Below are 24,455 nucleotides of genomic sequence, written 5' to 3'. Positions count from 1 at the left end.
TTTCCACTAGGCCATGCTACCTCTTGATCATTCTAAAGCACTGTTCTAAAGATTTAGAGGGTTCTAAATATCACTGTCACTCCCACCCCACAGCCTCCACCGTCCCAGCTTTCTATTTAACGTTTGCCCCCTTAAGTAACATTCTTATTACCTGGCGCTGGCTTATTCATCTCCTTTCCTTGATGTCTCATTAAAGACACGGTAGCTTGGGCCTTGTTCAATGCTTGAATTATTCTTTTCCATGTGGAATGCCTTTCCATTTAAACCAAATATTTTTCTCAAGTAAATTGTGTTTTCTTTCTGCAGAAACTGAGAAAGCATCCAAGATCTTGGAAGAGGATATCCCGTCGGTGATGCCTGGTACTTCTGCTATCCCCAAACTGGTGAGGGAAATTCTTATTCCTTTGATACAAAGAGAAGCATCTCCACCGAGATCCACCTTACGATTAGAGCAGAAGAGACGGAGCTTTCTTCCTGAATTGCTTCCCGGTGGAAGAGCTCCTCTAAAATTCCACCTCCTCCTCCAAGTGATCCTGAGAGAAGCAGCATGACGTAAGGGATAGAGCATGGGCCTGGAAGACAGAAGGTCATGGGTTCTAATCTCGGCTCTGCCGCGTGTCCACTGGGTGAGCTTGGGCAGGTCACTCAACTTCTCTAGACCTTTCATTCATTCATTCAATAGTATTTATTGAGCGCTTACTATGTGCAGAGCACTGTACTAAGCGCTTGGAATGAACAAGTCGGCAACAGATAGAGACGGTCCCTGCCCTCTGACGGGCGCACAGTCTAATCGACCTCAGTTACCTTATCTTTAAAATGAGGATTACGAGTGTGAGCCCAGTGTGGGCCGGGACGGTGTCCAACCTGATTAACTTGTATCTACCCCAGTGCTAAAGAAGTACCATTATCATTATTATTAATACTAATAATAATAATAATCAATTCCCACCACCCACAGGCTTGTCAGAGTAACAGCCACCTTTATAAATTTACAAGCATCCTCAATACTGATACATATGTAGCCATATATTGATCTGTGCTGAACAACAATCTTGCTTTTCTACCAACTTATTCATTTATCTGCTTCCCATTTCCTTACTCTTGCTTCTACCACTTACATCCTTGTCCGTCCTCTTTCCTGTCTGTCTTCCCCGCTAGACTGTAAGCTCCTTGTAGGCAGGGAACATGTTTTTGCTTCTGTTGTCTAAAAGCTCAGTACACACGGGTGCTAGATAACACCCATCGATGAATTGTTTGACACCACCTCTTCTAAGGAATGACTTCACCCAGGGGCAGATTTTCTGCCCAGGATTGCCCCATGAGGAGGTTAATTCCCCCACCAACCCTAGGTTGCCAAGGATGGGGTGACTGACCCCCATCGAGCATGGGAATCAGATGGACGCTCATCTGATTTCACAACAAATGTCTGGTTTTAGTTGGTTCATCCCCTGGCAGGTACAGATTCGGTTCTCATACTCTTACTTAGAGATGGATCTTCATTGAGATCAATCCATCAATCAAACCTATTTATTGAGCACCTACTGTGTGCAGAGCACTGTTTTAAGTACTTGGGAGACAATACAATATAACAGAGTCAGTAGACACATTCTCTACCCACAGGGAGCGTACAGTCAAGATCCCCCTCTTGTTTGTAAGCTTGCTATGGGCAGGGAGCATGCCTGCTTAGGGTTATCATGTAATAATAATAATAATAATAATGATGTTGGTATTTAAGTGCTTACTATGTGCAGAGCACTGTTCTAAGCGCTGGGGTAGATACAGGGTAAGCAGGTTGTCCCACGTGAGGCTCACAGTTAATCCTCATTTTACAGATGAGGTAACTGAGGCACAGAGAGTGAACTGACTTGCCCACAGTCATACAGCTGACAAGTGGCAGAGCTGGGATTCGAACCCATGACCTCTGACTCTCAAGCCCGGGCTCTTTCCACTGAACCATACTGCTTCTCTACTCTCCCAAGCATTTAGTACAGTGCTTTGCACGCAGTAAGCTCTCAACAAACTCGATTGAATGAATGAAGATCCCCTTGTCTTGTCTTACTCTGTTAAGTCATTTCCGACCCATAGTGACTCCATGGACGTATCTCTCCCAGAAGGCCCCCCCTCCATCGGCAATCATTCTGGTAGTGGATCCATAGAGTCTTCTTGATAAAAATCCAGAAGTGGTTTACCACTGTCTCCTTCCGCACAGTAAACTTGAGTCTCCAGCCTCGACTCTCTCCCATGCCGCTGCTGCCGGGCATGGGTGAGTTTCGACTTGTAGCGGGTGGCCTCCCACTCATTAGCCACTTCCCAAGCCCGGAATGGAACGGACGGGCCTCTGCTTGATTCTCCCTCCCATAGCCAAGACCGGTAGAGGACTGGAAATACTCCAGGTGCCATCCTGAGAGGGGGAAGATCAGTTGGTCAAATTGGTCATCAAATGGGAAGATCCACCCACCTTTGAACAACCACCTTTTTCAGCAAGATCCTGCCCCCAAGAGCCCTCCTATTCATTGTTTTCCTTGTTCTTTCCAGGAAATTCCCACTTCTGGGTTGGTTGAACCAACGGGGCCCAGTTTCACCACAATCACCTCAGGGCTAGGAGGCGACATCTACCTCGCAGAGGCCAATTTTGAGGTTCCCCCCAAGACAGCTGACCACGCTGTCATTGTGGCAACCCAGGATCCCTCCGGACCGGCTCTTCCAGGTGAAGCTGCAAGTTCTCTCCCTCAAGATCAGCAGTCGGCGCCTCCTCTAGAGCTGCTCATTGGGAAGGAAACCGGAGGAGAGCATGCTTCCCCTGAGCTGCGTCTTACAGCAGCGTCTGGCCCCAGTGGGATCACCGGCATGCCTCTCTGGGAAGACGAGAAAAACACGGTGGAAAACAAAGTATTCTCCACAGCTAGGACCACGCTGGACGCAGGACAAGGTGAGCTATAAAACTCTTTTCTCCGCTGTAGAGAGTGGTCTTTTCCGTAGTCCTGACAGGAAGTTTGGGACTGTGTGTGTGTGAGAGAGTATACACATGCAAGCAAACCAGACATTTAGAGTATCCAGGCTACTGTTACATGCACACAAACTCACCCAGCTCTCCTCAGGCTCCTCTAGACTGTGAGCTCACTGTGGGCAGGGAATGTGTCCATAGTTCATTCATTCACTCGTATTTAGTGAGCGCTTACTGTGTGCAGAACACTGCTAAGCACTTGGAAAAGTACAACACAACAATAAACCGTGATATACCCTGCCCACAATGAGTATGGTTCTCACTGTTAGTTTCTGGATTAGCATTTATGGGATTAGGAGATAATGGCCCTACCCAAACTCCCTAAGGCTTTTGGTGACTGTAACCAATTTAAAACCAGTGTAGAAGACTAGAAATTCAGTCCAAACATGATGCAAGCAATGTATAACAAGATGGCAAGATTGGGTAATCAGGACTCTTTCCCCCCAAAAGAGTTCCTTACCACTGATCTCAGAGGGACTTGGAATAAATCTTACACAGACAGCAGGATTAAGGGATAAGGAATAACTTCTTAGGAAAATTAAAAAGAGTGATTTGCAAGAGAAGATCCAGCGAATTGGAAAAGAGCATTCTACAGTTAGTTGCCATAATTGTACTATTTGATAAGCGCTTACTATGTGCCAAGCACTGTACTGAGCACTGAAGTAGATACAAGATAATCAGGTCCCACCTAAGAAGTCTAAGAAGGAGAGCGAGCGGGTTCTGAATCTCTATTTTGCAGAGGAGGGAACTGAGGCACAGAGAGGTTAAGTGACTTACCCACAGTCACCCAGCAGGTAAGGGGTAGAGCTGGGATTAAAACCCATGTCCTCCGCCTCCCAGGCCGGTGGTCTACCCACGAGGCCATACTGACTCTCTTGTAAATTGCCATCAACTTTCTACCTTTTCTCTTCCACATCCTCCCTCCAAACTACAACCCAATGAGCTCTCTCTGGAGGACTGCTAGATGCTTCCTTTGTATCGTATGATCATTGGCCTCTAGCTTCTCGAAGAAAATGTCATAAAACAAGGAGAGAGATGCCAGCCTGTCAATCTCCACCGTTGCTACAATCCCTGCCAGACTTTTTCTCAGTGGCTCGTGCGAATCTTTCCAGTCTGGTTCTACTGTTACCCATTTTAGGCCTTATCCTTTTATAGGAGAAAACTGGGAGAAAGTAAGCACACCCAGTCACTGACATGGTGTACAGATTAATGACGAGTGAATTTATTGGGCTCCAAATTAAACATCCTTCTGGACTCATACACCCTCAAACCTGGTTAGTGTTGGTGATCGAATCAGTATGATAAAGGTGGGGAAATGGAGGTCTTGCAGGGTCTCTCAGGCCTCGTTCCTCGCAAGTGCTCTTGCTTTGCTCAAGACACGGTATTTCACAATCTTGACAATCTCCTGCAGCCAACATCCTGTTCTCCATTTCCAAGTATTGCCTTCCTCAGAGAATAGCTAGCGTTCCTTATTCTGCCTCGGGGTTCTTTCGAGAGTCATATCTTCCAAGTCCCATTTATCTGGTGATGACTGCGTGGTAGAAGCTATTGTTTTTTTTTTGAAGATTTTCCTTCGAAGGTCCATTTTTGGCCTCAAACTACACTGGACGAGTCCATTGCTAAGACAGGAATAGCATTAGCGTGGGCTGTCTGAAGCTGATGGGTTTCCTATTTCACCCATAGACCTGTCCTTGAATTAGTAATAATAATTACAGTATTTTTTAAGAGCTTACTATGTGCCAAACACTGTTCTAAGCACGAGGGTAGACCGATATAAGGTAATCAGGTTGGACCCAGTCCCCGCAAGGAGCTCATATTCTTAAACCCCATTTGGGGTTGGGTGGCTCATGGAAGTGCCTTTCCTTTTCCTGCTATGGGCTCATTTCCTCTTCTCGCACTCCCTTCTGCCTCATCCTTACACTTGGACTTTCACCCTTTATTCACCCCTCCCTCAACCCCACAGAACTTACGTATATATATCTGTAATTCATTTATATTAAATGCCTTTCTCCCCCTCTAGAGTGTAAGCTCGTTGTGGGCAGGGAACATGTCTACCAACTCTGTTACACTGTACACTCTGCACGGAGTAAGCGCTCAATTGTTGCCCGCTTGCCACCCTTCTGCCCATTCCTGAGCCAAAGCCCTTCTGCTCCACTGGCTCAGGGAGCAGCTTTGACGCGGAATCGTGAAGGAGATCAGCAACGAAGCCGAAGCAAAGGAATGTTCATTCATTTAATCATATGTATGGAGCGTTTACTGCGAGCAGAGGACTATAATAAGCGCTTGGGAGAGTACAGTAGAACAAAAAATAGACACATTCCCTGCCCACAACGAGCTTACAGTCTAGGGGGGAGGTGGACATCAATACAAATCAATGTGCTGTGGGGGTGAGAGGGGGAAAGAAAAAGGGAGCAAGTCATCCTCCAATCTTAGTTTCAAAATCAAATGAAAAAGGGAAAGAGGTGATGGTGCAAAATGGCAGTCTTCAATAAGCTATGCGAGTATATCGTCAGTATGATTAGTAGCTCAGATCATAAGAGTAAACTGCAATTTAAATTATTCAGACTACTTTTAATGTTTCATACGGTTCCATTTCCTTTACAATGCTATAAATCTTTCCCCCTCTGCCTTGAAATATGTTTCGCAAAGTACAGTATTTATTTATAAACTGATGTTCAAGTGAGATTTGGATTGGGTTCATTCAAACGTATTTTAATAGCCCAAATAAATCTTAGAAATGTTTCCAAAAAATCCAGAGCACAAATATCATATCATCAAAGTTGATGAAACACCATATTTTAGGGAAAGTTGCCAATTGCAAGGCTAGGATTCATCTTCTTTCACCTTAGAGTCCTTTCTAAATTTCTTTTGTGATCTAAAAAGGAGTGAGATATTTGGAAATTTAGGACTCAAATGGATCCGGGGGAAACAGAAAAGTATCAAAAAAAATTGGGCTTTTAAGCTACTAATTTTTTGCCTGTAAAAACTCTCACTGTGCCATTCTCCAGAACTCAGAATGGTTTTCTCTAGCAATTAAAGCTTTTTTGTCCAGTAGTTGCATTTAAGAGACACATATGCCAAACAGACTTGCAGAACCTCTTAGCGGGTAGAACATTTTTCTTAAATGCTGGAATTGAAGAGTGTTCACTATTTGCAGCGTGGAAAATAAGCAGTTCCACCCATCCTGTCAACTCCCTCTCATTGTAAGGGACTGAGATTTCACTAGGAAAGGGAGGACCATTCAACCTAGGCAAGCAAACCCCCGGGGAGTTCAGATAGTTTTAAGATGCTTTCATTTCCCGGAGAACTTCGGGTGCATGAGTTGAAATGCCAACATTCATCTTGGTCATAAATTTCCAAATTGCCGAGCTCAAAAGAAATGGGTAACGGCAGAGCAATCGCCATTTCTAAGAGGGCTATAATGTAAATCCACCTTACCTAGGGTTTGGACGTTCTGTGGCTTTTTGTTTTCAAACTACGCATTTGCGCCGGCAAAGTGAAGATATGTCCATTTCACTTGGCTGCTCAGCTCTGATGAAGGAAGAAGGCTGTTATTGAGAAGAAAAATAATTCGTAGTTATGCTGTTTAAGTGCTGACTCTGTGCTAAGCACTGAGGTAGAGGCACCGTAATCAGGTCAGACCCAGTCGGGGTCTCACATGGGGCTTGTAGTCGAAGTGGAAAAGTGAACAGGCGTTGAGAAGCAGCGTGGCTTAGTGGATAGAGCACCGGCCTGGGAGTCGGAAGGACCTGAGTTCTAATCCTCACTCCTCCATTTCTCTGCTGTGGGACCTGGGGCAAGTCACTTAACTTCTCTGGGCCTCAGTAGTGGCCCTATAGTGGTTAGAGCACTGGTCTTGTAAACCAGGGCCACCTTTACTACTTTTCCAGTGCTTAGAATAGTGCCTGGCACATAGTAAGCGCTTAACAAATACCAACATTATAATTATTATCATTAAAATGGGGATTAAGACCCTGAGCCCCATATGGGACTGGACTGGGTCCAACTTGATTACCTCCTATCTACCCCAGTGCTTAGTACAGTGCCTAGCACACAGTAAGCACTGAACAAATACTATCGAAAAAAAGTTACAAGTAAAAAAATGAGGTACAGAGAAGTTAAATGACTTTTCCAAGGGCACCCAGCAGGCAAGAGGCAGAGTCAGGATCAGAACCCAGGTCCTTTACCTCCCAAGCCCGTGCTTTCCACGCTGCGTCCCATAACTCATCTTACTCTTCCACTAGGTAACGCGTCTCTTTCCCCCGCGTTACCCCCAAAACCAACAATCCCCACCAGCTTTTCCAATCCTTCGGCTCATTCTTGAAGCCTTTAGTTTCCCCACCATCTCCCTCCCTAGCCAACTATTTGGTTGGTAAAATTGACATTTCCCTAGAGATTCAGTGTTTTCCAGGGTGAAATACTGGGGCAACAACTAGAAGCAGCAGTCCTCTTCATGGAGTTTTCTTCAATTAATCTCTCTCATGCTTTTCTTCTGACAAATGAAGATTTTTAAGTTTTGGAGCCCTTTGAGCCCAGATATTCTATCTGTGGTACGGTGAAACTGGATCCAGTCCCAGCTTGGGCAGAAATCATTAAAGAAAAAGTAGATTTTCATTTGTTTGCATGTGTCTGGACTGATTATCTTGTAATTACCTCCACACGGTGCTTGGAACAAAGGAAGGACTTGAAAATGGGCTAGTGGATAAAACCTGGAACTAGGAATTAGAGGATCTGGGTCCCAATCTCAGCCCTGCCATTTTTCTGCTGTGGTACCTTGAGCAAGTCACTTAACTTCTCTGTGCCCCAGTTAGTGACTTCATCTTTAAAATGGGGATTAAGACTGTGACCCCACGTGGGACAACCTGATTACCTTGTATCTACCCTAACGCTTAGTTCAGTCGCTGGCTCATAGTAAATGCTTAATAACATTAAAAAAATCATAACTTACTCACATTTAGGACCACACACACACACCTTCATATATCTTGTGATGGGGTGAACGCACGTGGAGAGTCTTCCACGGGGAAACAGAGAGAAATCCTTAAAGAAACAGGAAAACAGAACGTTGTAAGCACTCACAGAAACATAGGAAAAGGAGGGGGAGAAATAGAGCGTCAGAGAGTGAAGACGGCACAGTAAGAAGTGGTAAATTGGTTGGTGAATAGCTATTTTGTATTTTCTGAAGTTAAAAAAAAGTTTGGAGGCAGACTGAGAAGCCAGGATTCCACTGCATATGGAATGATTGACAGACTCCTGCAATTTTAATATAGTAAACTGTATTATTTTTGTATGAAAGTGAGGAGAGGGTGCAGTGATGTATGAGATAAGGTTTCAATTTATAACAAAAATGCATTTTTACTTCAAAACCTCTTTCCTTTCAGCACAATGTCAAGCTGAGGTGGTATTAGAAGATGTTTTAGGTGCCTGAACGACTGATTGATCTCTATAAATATCTCTTCCTTGTATCCAAAGGTTCTAAGAAAATTGTACCATCCATATATGTGTCTAGCTGCCCTTCGTAATCGAAGATGGTGCTGCTGATAGCGAGGTCTTATCTGTGCAGGTGCTTGTGATTGAGAAGACCTAACTGGGATGGAGACCCTCTCCGACACTGTTTACAAGAAAGGATAGATATTTCCTTTTTTTTTTTATGATATCTGTTAAGCTTTTAGGGGAAAGAGCCCGGGCTTGGGAGTCAGAAGTCGTGGGTTCGAATCCCAGCTCCGCCACCTGTCTGCTGTGTGACCTTAGGCAAGTCACTTAACTTCTCTGGGCCTCAGTTACCTCATCTGTAAAAATGGGGATTTAAAAAAAAAATGAGAGCCCCATGTGGGACAATGTGGTTCCCCTGTATCTACCCCCAGCGCTTAGAACAGTGCTCTGCCCATAGTAAGCACTTAACAAATACTATAATTATAATTATTATTATTATTATATACCCAGCATTGTGCCTAAGAGAAGCAGCGTGGCTCAGTGAAAAGAGCCCGGGCTTTGGAGTCAGAGGTCATGGGTTCGAATTCCGGCTCTGCCACCTGTCAGCTGTGTGACTGTGGGCAAGTCATTTCACTTCTCTGTGCCTCAGTTCCCTCATCTGTAAAATGGGAATGAAGACTGCGAGCCCCACGTGGGACAACCTGATTCCCCTGTGTCTACCCCAGCGCTTAGAACAGTGCTCTGCTCATAGTAAGCCCTTAACAAATACCAACATTATTATTATTATTACATGGGGTAGATTCAAGCTATTCAGGTTAGACACGGTCCATATCTTGCACGGTGCTCACAATCTCGACCCCCATTTTACATCCGAGGTAACTGAGGCACAGTGAATTGAAGTCACTTGCCCAAGGTCACACGGCAGACAAGTGGCAGAGCCGGGATTAGAAGCCAGGTCCTTCTGACTCCAAGGCCTGTACTCTACCCACTATTGAGTTGGGAGATTTTCCCAGTGCACCAGAATCCCAGCTGGCATTTTTCCAGCAACCTTCAGTGGTTTCACTGCAAGCTGGAGCCCGGCAGCACTGAGGAAACCCAGACTTCCCACCCACTTCTGTTTCACTCCAACAGTAATAGGGAAAGGGTGAGACAACATCCCTTCAATACTAAATCCGCCCTCTCCTTGCCATCCGAACTGTTACCAGGTTAATCCAAACACTTATCCTCTCCCGCCTTGATTTCTCTAACAGCCTCCTTGCTGACCTCCCTGCCTCCAGTCTCTCCCCACTCCAGTCTATACTTCATTCTGCTGCCTGGATCATTTTTCTACAACAAGTTCAGCCCATGTTTCCTCAAGAACACCCAGTGGTGCCCATCCACCTGTGAATCAAACAGAAACTCCTCACACTCCATCACCTTGCCCCTCCCTACCTCACCTCGCTACTCTCCTACTACAACCCAGTTCACACACTTAACTCCTCAATGCTTACCTTCTCACTGTACCTCGATCTCGTCTATCTCAGCGCCAACCTCTCACCCACATCCTGCCTCTGGCCTGAAACGCCCTCCCTCTTCGTATCCGACAGACAACGACTCTCCCCACCTTCCAAGCCTTATTGAAGGCCCATCTCCTCCAAGAGGCCTTCCCTGACTAAGGCTCCTTTCCTCTTCTCCCGTTCCCTTCTGTGTCACCTTGACTTGCTCCTTTTATTCATCCCCCCTCCCAGCCCCACAGCACTTATAAACATATCTGTAATTTTTGTATTTATATTAACGTCTCTCTCCCCCTCTAGACTGTAAGCTCACTGTGGGCAGAGAATGTAACTGTTATATTGTCCTCTCCCGAGTTCTTAATACAGGGCTCCGTGCACAGTAAGTGCTCAATAAATAATAATAATAATAATATCGGTATTTGTTAAGCGCTTACTATGTGCAGAGCACTGTTCTAAGCGCTGGGTAGATACAGGGTAATCAGGTTGTCCCACGTGAGGCTCACAGTCTTAATCCCCACTTTACAGATGAGGGAAGTGAGGCACAGAGAAGCTAAGTGACTTGTCCACAGTCACACAGCTGACAAGCGGTGGAGCCGGGATTCGAACCCGATGGAAGGATCTATGATATAAGGATATGTCTCCTCTAGACTGGGAGCTCGTGGAGGGCAGGGAATGTGTCTGTTTGTTGTTCCATCGTACTTAGTGCTTAGTACAGTGTTTTGCACACAGTAAGCGCTCAAGAAATACGATTGAATGAATGAATGAAAAGATTTGGGAATCATCTGCATAGAGAGGGTAGTTGAAGCCATGAGAGGGCATGAGTTCTCCAAGATGGAGAGTAGAAGGGACCCAGAACTGAATCTGGAGGGACCCCCTCAGTTAGGGGGTGGGAGGCAGAGGAGGAGCCCCTAAAGGACACTGAGAATGAGCAGCCAGAGAGCTAGGAGGAGAACCACGAGAGGACAGTGTCGGTGAAGCTGAGGGTGGATAACATTTCCAGGAGAAGGGGACGGCCAACAATGTCAAAGGCAGCTGAGAGGATGAAGAGGATTTGGATGGATTAGACGCCATTAGATTTGACAAGAAGTAGATCATCTGTGACCTTTGAGAGGGCGGTTTCTTTAGATGAAGGGGATGGAAGCCAGATTGGAGGGGGTCAAGGAGAGAGAATTGGAGGAGAGGAACTTGAGACGGCGGACGTAGACGACTCGCTCCAGGAGTTTGGAGAGGAACGATAGGAGGGGGGTGGGATGATAACTGGAGGGAGCCGTGGGGTCAAGGGAGGGGTTTTTCTAGGATGGGGAGACATGGGCCTGTTTGAAAGCAGTGGGGAAGAAGCCATTAGATAGCAAAGAGTTGAAGATGGCAGCCAGGTAATAATAATAATAATGTTGGTATTTGTTAAGCGCTTACTATGTACAGAGCCCTGTTCTAAGCGCTGGGGGAGATACAGAGTAATCAGGTTGTCCCACATGAGGCTCACAGTTAATCCCCATTTTACAGATGAGGTAATGAGGCACAGAGAAGTTAAGTGACTTGCCCACAGTCACACAGCTGACAAGTGGCAGAGCAGAGATTCGAACCCATGTCTTCTGACTCCGAAGCCCAGGCTCTTTCCACTGAGCCACGCTGCTTCCCCTAGGTAGGGAAGAAGGGCCGGGACAAGTGCTTTGATAAGATGCGAAGGGATGGGGTCGGATACGCAGGTGGAAGGGGTGGATTTTGAGAGAAGGCAGGAGATCTCCACTTGAGATACTGCTGGAAGGATGGGAGAATTGAAGGAGCGGCAGGAGGAGGAAGGGATTGGAGAGGAAGTCTGTTGTATTGTATCCTCCCACACCCTTAGTACAGTGCTCTGCACATAGTAAGCACTCAGTAAATACCACTGATTGATCGATTGATACTGAAAGCAGAACACTGGGAAAGAAGACCCATTTGGGAATTATTTGAGAGTTGGGAGTAAGCATCAACGCCATGACTGAACCAGTCTCTCAAACAAGATAATGACCAAAGTTAAGATTTAAATCAGTAAAGTACCAAAGCTGAGAATTAGAAGATATTAATTAAAGCCACTGAAGTTCAGAACTGCTGGGTCAAGCTTGTCGATCTGATTAACAAAAACCAGACCTATGTGGGAAGCAGGATGGCCTAGTGACAAAAAAACACTGGCCTGGGAGTCAGAGGACTGGGGTTCTTATCCCAGCTTCACCCCATGTCCGCTGTGTGACCTTGGGCAAGTCGCTTAACTTCTCTGGGCCTCAGTTACCTCATAAAAATGAGGATTAAGAGCTTGAGCCCCATGTGGGACAGGGATTGTGTCCAACCTGATTAACTTGCATCTACCCCAGCACTTAGAACTTAGAACAGCACTTAGAACAGCACATAGTAAATTCTTCGCAAGTACCATAATTACTATTACTATTGTTGCTTTTATTAATAATCATTCCCCGAACCCTCCTACCGGACCTGTTTTGAAAAGATACTTACAGCCCACTGCTGTGACTTTGCAAGTTAAACAACTAATTTTATCATTGACAGGATTGAGATTCTTAGGCTACTCTATAATGAAGTGGTTAGTCGAGTTAGAACTTCAAGAATCCTCCATGATCTTTTCCTCATCATTGTTATAAAATGTTCAAGTCCCCTGGTACACCGAACTTGGTGGTATCTGACCTTCAGCTAAAGATGTCTCTGAAATTAGTGGCACATCTGAGATGCTCATTTTTCAAAAAATGTCTTCATTAATCACTGGAAAGTCAGTGAGGGTAACATTCAATGACATTCATTTGATGTTTACACATTTTCTTCTTACTTTAATGTTCCCCTTTTTTTTTTTGAGAACCTATTTCAAGTTCTCCTTCAGATTTGTATTGATGTGGCTTGTTTGTATGATAGATACCTAATATATTTCGGAGGATCACTATGAAGCCTCTGACAGATTGTTCATCAGTCACAAAAGCTTTTACCCTCCTCGAGCATTAAATAAAAAAATACTTTCATCTTTTTCTCTGCCACTCAGCTTTTGAATTTTGCAGTGTCATTTAAATCTCTCCCTGGGTTGTCCAGGATTAATATGTGATGCCCACATCAAAAGATTCAACTTTGGAATGATTTTCTAATAGTACTCCCCAAAACTTTTCACTATTCTGCAACCTTTTCTTGGAAAACCCTCTTGAACTTGGCGTGTCCATCTTGCAATCCAGCCACACGTAACTCCATCCTTTTGAACCGGCCAGCCTCTCTGGAAAGGCGTAGCTCAACTTCTTTTTTACCTTGCAAAATTCCATCCCTCTTTCTTGGAATACACCGCTTGCATCAGTTCACACTTCCCAGCTCTTCCTGCGTCTCAGTATGGAACGGAAGTAGAAGCTGTGAATCTCCCCAAATCACGGCTTTGAATAAGCATCTCATTACTCATCCTTGATTTCTCTATCTTTCCTATGACAAGTGTATTGTCTCCTCAATCTTTCTGTTTCTTTCTTCAGTTCATTAATTTCAGTACTCATCTCCAAATGCAGCATCTAAAGTAGTGCACCGCTCTCGAGAGGTGGTGTTTATTAGTGGTAAAATGAAATCGGTAAAATTAAATGACCTTTTTTTACTTGGGAATTTTACAAAGCTTTCGCTCGAAGGTGGATTTATTAGAGACATAATCCCCGGCACGTTGTGGGATGGAGATTTTGGAGATGTCAGTTAACTCTCTCACGGCCACCACCCTTAGCGCTTACCTAGTGCTCAGCACCTAGCAGTCAATCGAAGGTATTTAGTGAGCGCTTACTCTGTGCAGTCAATCGAAGGTGTTTATTGAGCGCTTTATTGGCTCCTGCTGTTGCCGTCAACATGACTTTTGAGAGTGTGGGTCTCTGGAGACGAGGAGGTAGGGATTGTCTGCGCTTCAGGCAGGGGCATGAATTCTGGAGAGCTGGAAGTAGGGTCAATCTCTCTTCTCACTGCTGCCCTGTAGGTGAATTGCTTCTTGCTGCCCTTTTATTCATTCATTCATTCGATAGTACTTATTGAGCATTTACTATGTGCAGAGCACTGTACTAAGCGCTTGGAATGTACAATTCGGCAACAGATAGAGACAATCCCTGGCCCAATGAGGGGCTCACGGTCTAATCGGGGGAGACAGACGGCAGAGCAAAACAGAACAAAACAAAAACAAGACAACATTATCACAATAAATAACATCAAGGGGATGTCCATCTCATTAACAAAATAAATAGGGTAATAAAAATATATACAAATGAGCACAGTGCTGAGGGGAGGGGGAGGGGAAAGGGGGAGGAGCAGAGGGCAGAGGGGGAGCAGAGGGAAAAGGGGGGAGCTCAGTCTGGGAAGGCCTCTTGGAGGAGGTGAGCCCTTTTATTTATTGACTGATTGATTTTCAATGGCATTTTTTAAGTGCTTACTATCTAGGAGGCACCATACTAAGCGTGGGGGTAGATAAAAGCTAATCAGGTTGGACGTAGTCCCTGTCTCTGTCCCAGCCTTAATCCCCATTTTAAAGATGAGGTAATCGAGGCACGGAGAAGCGAGATGACTTGCCCAGGGTCGCACGGCGGACAAGTGGTGGAGCTGGGATTAGAAGCCCGGTCCTTTTGACTCCCAGGCCTGTGTTTTATCCATTAAGTCATGCTGCTTCTCACCAAGGAGACCAGGAAGAAGCAGCTTCACCATGGTAATATATACTGCACTGAAATCTCTCCTGATGATCAGCCTGTATAATTTTGAAATCAATATCAATTGATGGATAGTATTTATTGAACACATACCATGTGCTAAGCCCTTGGGAGAGTACGATACCACAGAATCAGCAGTCACCAATTCCTTCCAGTTCCTTCTTCACATCATCTCCAGAATCTGCCTCTTCCTCTCCATCTAAATTGACACCACTGGGGTCCAAGAACTTGTCACATCTCGTTTCAACTTCTGCATCAGCCTCCTCGCTGACCTCCTTGCCTCTAACTTCCCCCGTCCAGTCCGTACTTCACAATGCTGACCAGATCATTTTTCAAAAGTACCATTTTAGATTAGTCGAAAACCTCAAAGAGCTGTCCATTCTTCTCTGCATGGACTAGAAACTCTGACCGTTGACTTTAAGGCACTTTCCCATGCGATTAATCAATCTCGCAAAGGTATTTATTGAGCACTTACTGCGTGTAGAGCGCTTACTTTGGGAGAGTGCAGAATTACCAGCTGGTAGACCCATTCCTTGCCCCCAAATTTCCTCTTCGACCACAACCAAGCTCACATTGTTCATTCATCCCTAGCTCACAAGCTCACTGAGCCTCTTTCTAATTTCTTCCATTATTTAACTCTACCTTACATCCTCCTTCCTGCTTGGCTTGTCCTCCCACTTCACCTCCAACAGATAACTGCACTCCCTACCTTCAAAGTCCTTCTAAAATCACATCTCCTCCAGGAGGCCTTCCTTGACTAATCAGTGGTGCTCTGCAGTCCCCCCAGAAAAACTTTTATACTAGTTAAAAAATGTCAAAATATCTCTTAGAAAAATCTAGCGTGCCTTCCCGAATTCAAACGGTTCCATCAACTCTACTTCTAATTCACATGTAAATATACTTTCGTGAATTTACAAAATTGATCCAACTGTATCCACAGAAATCTCATGATTTGAATTATACTCGATGTTAAATAATGCCACAGGGAATCTCGATTAGGATTTTACGGAATGTATTTTAGTAATCTCCAAAGTCTTTCAATTGAGTTGCTTATTGAGTTGCAGCTTGGTTCCCAGAGAACCCCAACCTCATTTTAACCTAAACACTGAAGCAGTGGACTTCAGTCATTCAAAGTGCATGTCTTCAAGGAGACTCACTAAAACTGTCAACTTTATTTTCAGTCACTATGAAGTGACGGCATGATTCCATATTTTCAAACCCGGATAGTATGTTGGCTAAACTGATTTGGTAAATATAGCTATGGAATATTCTTTAAGCTCCGTTTGCTCACATGTCCCAACCCAACAATCTGTGAATAAACTGTTGTCAGTCGGGCTGAGTTTTTTTATTTGTCTGTTGGCTAGAATGTGATAAAAACAGGTTTTATTTAGAAAGATGTGCCTTTTCTCTTTAAAAAAAAACCAGATGAAAATTCTTTGTGTTTTTTTTTAATGCCAAGCCGATCTTAAATTTCCTTTATCTTTCCTTTTTGTTTTATCTTGGTTTAAAAAAATTGAAGATATACTGGAATCATCAGGGGATTTATCCCTATCCATAGAAAGCGCTTCGACCCCATTTGACTTAGATGATCACGCCCTAGCAAAGACTTTACCTTTCTTTACCGGATCAAGTGACTTCTCTCTACCCACACCTGTGACTTCCAGCCTAGTTCCCGTCAGGGAGATAACCTTCTCCCCAGCGGTGACCATCCCGGGCTCTGATCGTTCCGTCGGTGCTCCATCGGCTTTGGGAATCCCAACTAACAACGAGCCTACCGCAGACGGCAGCATTTCCATAGTGACCGCGGATGTCTCAGGAGAGGTCGAGGTGGCCGACGCCAGCTCAGAGGATGGGTTCGGGGAATTCAAGTATACTGCCTCACCGGGCACGTATTTAGCGGAGATCACACCTGCACCGGCTTTGAAATATCTAACCGCCAGCTCCGCGACCACGGCAATCAAAGGCAAGGAACTCGTGGTATTCTTCAGCCTGCGTGTCACCAACGTGCCCTTTTCCAACGATCTCTTCGATAGGAGTTCTGAAGAATATCGAAACTTGGAACAACAATTCATTCAGCTGGTGGGTGAATAAAATTTATTCCATCCCTTTTTTTTTTTTTGGTAGCTTTTTGATAAAGTCTTCTAGACTGTGAGCTCATTGTTGGGTAGGGAATTGTCCCTGTTGCTGAATTGTACTCTCCAAACGCTTAGTACAGTGCTCTGCACATAGTGAGCACTCAATAAATACTATTGAATGAACGAATGCATACCTTTCCTGGAGTTCCTATCAATCAGAGGCATTTACTGAGCACTTAGTATGTGCTCTGCACTGTACTAAGTGCTTAGGAGAGTATAATTCAACAGATTATCCCCATAGCCATTGATAACTTTAAACAGTCTTTTTCTCTTATTTAAAAACATAACTTGTCTTAAAATGTCGTTTGGAGAGATTTGCTTCCTCGGATCTCTGGTGGAAAAACAATTCAGCAAAACATGAAAAGATCTTTAAGGATAGAGGTTACACTTTTTATTTTTATTGTACTCTTTTTAGTACTTTCTTAATACTGACAGAGTGGTAATAACAGGGAAGGATTAGTCAAAGCTTTAAATGTGGAGGGAAGAGTGGAAATGATCAAAGCAGTGTTGTCTAGTGGATAAATCACGGACCGGGGAGTCAGAAGGACCTGGGTTCTAATTCCGGCTCTGCCGCTTGTGTGCTGTGTGGCCTTGTGGAAGTCACTTAATTTCTCTGTTACCTCATCTGTGAAATGGGGATTAAGACTGTGAGCCCCATGTGGGAGCTGGACGGTGGCCGACTCTATTATCTACCCCATTGCTTAGCACAGTGCCCGGCACGTAGTAATGAAAAACAAGCCTTACGGAGGATAGTTAAAGGAGTTAGGGATCTTTCATTTGGAGAAGAGAAAGCTAAGTGATGACTTTAATAGATGTCTTCTATATATGAAGTGTTCTTTTGGAATGGACTCTGACCAATTGTTCTCCACGTTCACTTTAGCCCATTTGAGAGGCAATTGGCTTAAACTGTGGCAGAAAAGATTTTGATTTGATATAAGAACACCTTAACTAAGAGGGCAATAAAACCTTGCAAGTGGCTACCCAAGGAGACTTGAGCTCCTTCCTTGAGTTCTCTACAGAGAGACAGGGCATACATCTTTTCAATCACTCAAGATCGGTTCAGATGAGATCCCTTCCACTTCAAGGATTCTGAGATTCCAGTAAAAATTATTTCAAATGACTCCCCAGACACCAACATACCAACCGGAGGGCTGTATTGTAATATTTCTACGTGTTTATTAAAAGAAACAGAACGGCGATCCACTCTTGGTGAAATATCGGTCTGGATTCAAAAGAATCCTCTGATTGCTAAAGAAGCGTGTCATAAGAGTAAAAAGCTGAAAATTCGGAGAATGATCGAGGTAAATACAATAGCAGGCATGGCGGTATTCTGGGTCCTTGTCTTAGATCTGCAAAAGTAGCCATTATTAATGTCTCGGGTAGTGAAAAGTGAGAGTCTGTGGAATTAACACAGCTGCGCCTTTGGAAGACCAACAGAGGCCAATTCACTTCTTGTTTTGCAGCTGCTCCCGTATCTCCAATCCAACCTGACCGGATTTAAGCAACTAGAAATCCTCAACTTCAGGAACGGAAGTGTGATTGTGAACAGCAAACTGAGGTTCGCTCAGTCGGTGTCGTACAACGTCACCGAGGCCGTGCACTGCGTTCTGGAAGACTTTTGCTCCGCGGCCACACGGCACCTCAACCTGGAAATAGATAGCTATTCTCTGGATATTGAGCCAGGTAAGATTACGCCGCTTGAAGATCAGAGGGAAACACTCAGCCCCCTTCGCCGCATCGGTATAGCCTTCCAGGGAAAACGGTCAGACTGGTTAACCGATAAATGAAATTTCCAGCCAATCATAATGACAAGTGGCATTCAGAGCCCATATTCCCACCTGTTCTCCCTGTTCCTTAGACTGGAAGCCCCACGTTGGACAGACTGTATCCGACCTGATTAATTTGTTCCTACCCCAGTATTTAGAACAGTGCTTGACACATAGTAAGCGCTTAACAAATGCCAGAATAAATTAATTAATATGCTTTACTGAAACCTGGCTTCGGCAGCCTCTTGATGTGGGAAAAGTCAGGGTTTTTTTTAAATTTTTTTTAATGGTGTTTGTCGAGTGCTCGTCCGTCAGTCAGTCGATCGTAATTATTGAGCTCTCTCACCGTGTGCAGAGCACTGTACTAGCCACCCGGGAGAATACGATATAACAATAAACAGACACGTTCCCTGCCCACAACAAAGTGCTTGTTATGTGCCAGGCTGGGGTAGATAGAAGCTAATCAAGTTGGACACAGTCCACGTCCCACATGGGGCTCACAGTCTTACCCCCCATTCTACAGATGAGGGAACTGAGGCCTGGAGAAGTTTAGCGACTTGCCCAAGGCCACGCAGCAGACAAGTGGCAGAGCTGGGATCGAACCCAGGTCCTTCTGACTTCCAGGTCCGTGCTCTATCCACTAGGCCACACTGCTTCTCTAGGCCCTGGAACCAATGATTCCCAGTGTCAGTCCAAGAGGAAGTGACTGAAACAGAACTCCTGAGTGGGTAAACGGTCACACGCTCTTTAAGCCCCTCCTTCTGAGCGAAGCCCATCTGGTCCCTCCATCTTCGATCTCGTCTACCTCGACCTCTCGCCCGCATCCTGCCTCCGGCCCGTAATGCCCGCCTTCCTCGTATCCGACCGACAATCACCGTCCCCCGCTTCAAACCCTTCTCGAAGGCCCATCTCCTCCAAGAGGCCTTCCTGACTAAGCCCTCCTTTCCTCTTCTCCCACTCCCTTCTGCATCGCCCTGATTCGCTCCCTTTATTCAACCCCCCCCTCAGCCCCACAGAATTTATTACCATATCTTTATTTATTTCTATCAATGCCTGCCTCGCCCCGTAGACTGTAAACTCAGTGGGGGCAGGGAATGTGTCTGTTGTATTGTTATACTGTACTCTCCCAAGTACTTACTAAAGTGCTCTATACCCACAGTAAGCACTCAATAAATATGATTGACTGGTATCCTGGGCCAATTGTAACCCATTATTACAGCTCCAATCAAAGATCGACGCGAATCTTTGGCCTAGTCGTTTGCCCTGATCTTGGAGTTCGGCTTGCATTTCCACTTAAAACCTAACTTTCAAAAGGCAATTGGCTTGTCTCCTTTAGCTAGTCACTATGACTCCTTCTTGTCTGGGGAGCACTTAGAGGAGTCTCAAGTCTAATGAATGTGGGAGAAGCAAATTCATGATTTATCCAACACAAATATTCACCTTTTCATTACGCAGTTTAAGGCGGAATTGAACGTCCACACCCTCCATATCCGTCAGATCACAACTCTCTCCACCTTCAAAATTTTATTAAGGTCACGTCTCCTCCAAGAGGCCTTCCCCGATTAAGTCCTCTTTTCCTCGGCTTTCTCTCCCTTCTGCGTCGTCCGCGGGCTTGGATCGGTGACCTTTGGGCATTTGATATATGACCCGCCCCTAACCCTTTGAATTATATATTATAAAGTATTTATTTAAGTTAATGTCTACCCCTCTAGGTTGTAAGTTCATTTGGGGCAGGGAACGTGTCTGCTAATTCTGTGGTAGTTTACTCTCCCAAGCATTTAGTACAGTGCTCTACACAAAGTAAGCGCTCAATAAATACCACTGAGTGATTGATTGAAAGACATCGATTCCCTGATATTTGGCCTCTTAGTGGTGACTTGGATAGCAGAAAGGAAAATGCTGTCTGTGCATTAAATGTTGACGGCTAGACCACATCCCCTACCTCCGCAGTGCCGTTGTTAGCTCCCACAGAGCTGGAGTAGAGGAGCAGTGTGGCTTAATGGTTACAGCACGGGCCTGGGAGTCGGAAGGACCTGGGTTCTAATCTCGGCTCCGCCACTTGTCTGCTGTGTGACCTTGGCCAAGTAACTTCACTTCTCTGGGCCTTAGTTCCCTTGTCTGTAAAATGGGGATTAAGGCTGTGAGCCCCATGTGGGACTGGGACTGTGTTCAACCCAATTTCCTTGTATCTACCCCAACACTTAGAACAGCACCTGACATGCAGTAAGCACTTAACAAATACCACAATTATTATTGTCATTATTATTAGAGGGCCTTGAGAGGTGATCAGAAAAGAGGAAATGGGCTCATTTTCTAAATTCCGGGCCACAGAATTCCATCTTGGACTGAATAAGCCCTATGACCCCTGGCTCCTTTCTAAGTAGAAAGAATCACTAGACTATCCCCGTGAGCAAATGGATTCTGTCTCTATAGAGTAATACTATTTATTAAGCACTTACTATGTGCAGAGCACTGTACTCAGGACAGGGAAGACTACACAGGGAGCTTCTGTGTCTACGAATGAGACAACACCAGGCTATGAAGATGGAAACAGCGGAGTTAGCTCAGAAGACATTTTTCCCCAAAGCACTGATTATGCCAAATTACACACGATTCATTAATAATGCAAAATTCAGGCATCCAGCCCATTTTCTAAACGACAGACACGGCCCGTGCCAGAAAACAGACTCGAGCCAACGCATAAATTTATCAGTGGAATACTGAAGAGCATTGAGAGTCGGTATTTCCAGATAGAATGAGAGGTTAGATCCAGTGGCAGAGCAATCAAAACACATAAACAGAGAGAAGCAGCATGGCCTGGTGGAAATAGCACTGGCTTAGATGGGTTCTAATCTTGGCTCTGCCGTGTCCCTGCTGTGTGACTTTGGGCAAGTCACTTAACCTCTCTGTGCCTCAGTTTTCTTCTCTTTAATTCATCCATTCAGTTGTTTTTATTGAGCGCTTACTGCGCTTACTTACTAAGCACTTGGGAGAGTACACTAGAACAATAAACACACTCCGCAAAATAGGGATTATCCATTTTCCCTCCGACTTGGACTGGGGGCCCCAAGTGGGACCTGATTATCCTGTGTATTTCCCAGCGCTGATAACAGTGCTTGGCACATGGTAAGCCCTTAACAGGTAACAAAATTCTTCTTCTCGTTATTGTGTTCCAAAAGCTGAGATGAGCAGTGTGGTCTAGTGGATGGAGCACAAGCCTAGGAGTCAGAAGGACCCGGGTTCTAATCCTGGTTCCATCGCTTGTCCGCTGTGTGATCTTGATCAAGTCATTCCACTTCTCTGTGCCCAGGTTGTCCCACGTGAGACTCACAATTAATCCCCATTTTGCAGATGAGGTAACTGAGGCACAGAGAAGTTCAGTGACTTGCCCACAGTCACACAGCTGACAAGTGGCAGAGTCGGGATTCGAACCCATGACCTCTGACCCCCAAGCCCGGGCTCTTTCCACTGAGACACGCTGCTTTTCTAACTTGTATCTGCCCTGATACTTAATAATAAGAATAATAACGATGGCATTTGTTAAGCACTTACTACGTGCGAAGCACTGTTCTAAGCGCTGGAGGGCCTGGCACATAATAATAATAATAATGATATTTGTTAGGCGCTTACTATGTGCCCTTCTAGACTGTGAGTTCGCTGTGGGCGGGAATATGTATCCCGGCTCTGCCACTAGTCAGCTGTGTGACCTTGGGCAAGTCACTTATCTTCTCTGTGCCTCAGTTGCCTCATCTGTGAAATGGGGATTAAAACTGTGAGCCCCACGTGGGACAACCCGATCACCTTGGATCACCCAGCGCTTAGAACAGCGCTTTGCACATAGCAAGCGCTTAATAAATACCACAATTTATTTAATTTTTTTATTCTCCGCATAGGGTCCACAGTCGTAATCCCCACTTTACAGCTGAGGTAACTGAGGCATAGAAAAGTGAAGTGACTTGCCCAAGGGCACACAGCAGACAAGTGGCTGAGTCAGAATTGGAACGCAGGTCCTTCTGACCTCCGGGTCAGTGCTCCATCCATGAGGCCACCCTGCTTCTCTTCATCTTCTCTAGTCATCCATCTTGGTGTGGTAGGGATGAATACTTTTTATTTTCTAGGCCAGTATTTAGACCGGGGTGTTGCCACTGGATCAATGCATCTCTCCTCATCTTTTAATTATTCTTCTTATAGTTATTAATATAATTATGGCTCCTGTTAAACGCTTAGTATGTGCCCGAACTGTTCTAAGCGCTATGGTAGATACAAGTTAATCTGATTGGACACAGAGGACTCACACTCTTCATCTCCATTTTACAGATGAGGCACAGAGAAGTGAAGTGACTTGCCCACTTTATTGAGCGCTCACTGTGTGCAGAGCACTGTTCTAAACGCTTGGGAGAGTACACCACCACAGAGCTGGTAGACACGTTCCCTGCCTAGAAGGAGGTCACAGTCTGGAGAGGAGCTTACGACCTTTCGTTCTTCTTTCAGGGGATCAGGCGGATCCATGCAAATTCCTGGCATGCGATGAATTTTCTCAATGCGTGAAGAACGAATGGACGACGGAGGCGGGTTGCCTTTGCAAACCCGGTTACGTGAGTCGAGACGGACTCCCCTGCCAGAGTCTGTGCGAGATGGACCCCGGCCTGTGCGCCAACGGTGGAAAATGTGAATTAGTTCCGGGGAAGGGGGCCGTCTGCAGGTAAGTAAATCCAAGCGAACGTAACGTCGAGTTACGCTGAGCGCCTCAGCTTCCAATTTCTCCACAACTGCTTAGGACGGTGCCCTTCCCACATTCAATGTGCAAAAGAGAGGCAGTGTGGCCGAGGCCTGGGAGTCAGAAGGTCCTGGGTTCTAATCCCAACTCTGCCACTTGTCTGCCAGGTGACCTTTGGAAAGTCCCTTTACGTCTCTGGGCCTCATTTCCCGCATTTGGAAAATGGGGATTAAGACTCTGAGCTCCATTTGAGGCGTAGATGGGGTTCAAACTGACTACCTTGTTCATTCGTATGTATTTATTGAGCGGTTACTGTACTAAGCGCTTGTACCTACCCAGGTCTTTGCACAGTGCCTGACACAGAGTAAGTGCTTAACTGATATCGTAAATGCCATCGATCGACAAGTAACAAAATCCTTGCCTCTGGGGACAACTTTGGGGATGGCAAGATTTGGGAAGGAGGAGATGGGTTGGACCCATCTGGGTTGCGAGTTCCAGTCCCGTGTCTAAAAACGAGTCATCAGCTAATGTCCCCTTCTGCATGTTAGCAATCCCGTATGGCTTGGAATTTTATAGGCACCGATTTGATGGAAACCATGATAGGCTTCCTCGTACAATCTCAGATATCAAGTCCAGTCTGGATATCTGGAAATCTAGCAATTCTGGCTTCCACCCTCCATCTCCGCTCTGCCTACACGTGCTCGTCGCTAACCTGGCTCTCCAGCCCCAGTTTCTTGCCCCTGGATCTGCTCAAAAATCACTCCAGAGAAGACATGGAGCCCACTCTCCGCCCCACTGCCACGAGAAAGAGCATTCTTTAACTCCATCTTTTTTGTTCCTCTGAGAATTCCCTCTCCCTCACTCTTTAAAGACTTTTAAGACTTTTTGAAGAGACTGTCCCACTCAGTTTTTGCTTTGTGTATGTGTGAGATTGTTGTTCTTGTCCTACTATAGCAAGTCCTCACCCCACAAGAAGTTTGGGGTCATTTTCAATTTTGGATTGGTTTTGAAACTCAGCACCCTCAATTAAACAGGATTCCGTCGAGGTTGTCTCAGCAGGTGAACGCTTGCTGAGCTATTTGAGTCATTTTCAAATGCCGGAAAGGGAACGATATTTACCAAAGATACATTCGCTAAACAGACGTTGGCGTATGTTAATGCACCAAAATAAAGTGTAAAACGTAACCCCGATTTTTTAAAAAATTTAAACGAGATATTCACTCAT

The 24,455-nt window shown here is 45.2% G+C and overlaps 1 protein-coding gene across 1 annotated transcript in view; it reads left to right on the top strand.

The window, feature by feature from the left end:
* The window catches only part of IMPG1 (interphotoreceptor matrix proteoglycan 1), a 58,754-nt gene that overhangs the window by 28,323 nt on the left and 5,976 nt on the right, over positions 1 to 24,455 (top strand). The window contains exons 11-15 of the mRNA XM_039914864.1: positions 307 to 383; positions 2,536 to 2,929; positions 16,312 to 16,691; positions 18,211 to 18,430; positions 23,005 to 23,215. Of these exons, the coding sequence (XP_039770798.1) occupies positions 307 to 383; positions 2,536 to 2,929; positions 16,312 to 16,691; positions 18,211 to 18,430; positions 23,005 to 23,215 (1,282 nt within the window). The remainder of the gene's footprint in view (positions 1 to 306; positions 384 to 2,535; positions 2,930 to 16,311; positions 16,692 to 18,210; positions 18,431 to 23,004; positions 23,216 to 24,455) is intronic.

The sequence above is a fragment of the Ornithorhynchus anatinus genome, chromosome 19, assembly GCF_004115215.2.
Source record: "Ornithorhynchus anatinus isolate Pmale09 chromosome 19, mOrnAna1.pri.v4, whole genome shotgun sequence".
NCBI lineage: Eukaryota > Metazoa > Chordata > Mammalia > Monotremata > Ornithorhynchidae > Ornithorhynchus > Ornithorhynchus anatinus.
Note: the sequence above shows the minus strand (reverse complement) of the source record. Positions and strands in the feature narration are given on the sequence as shown.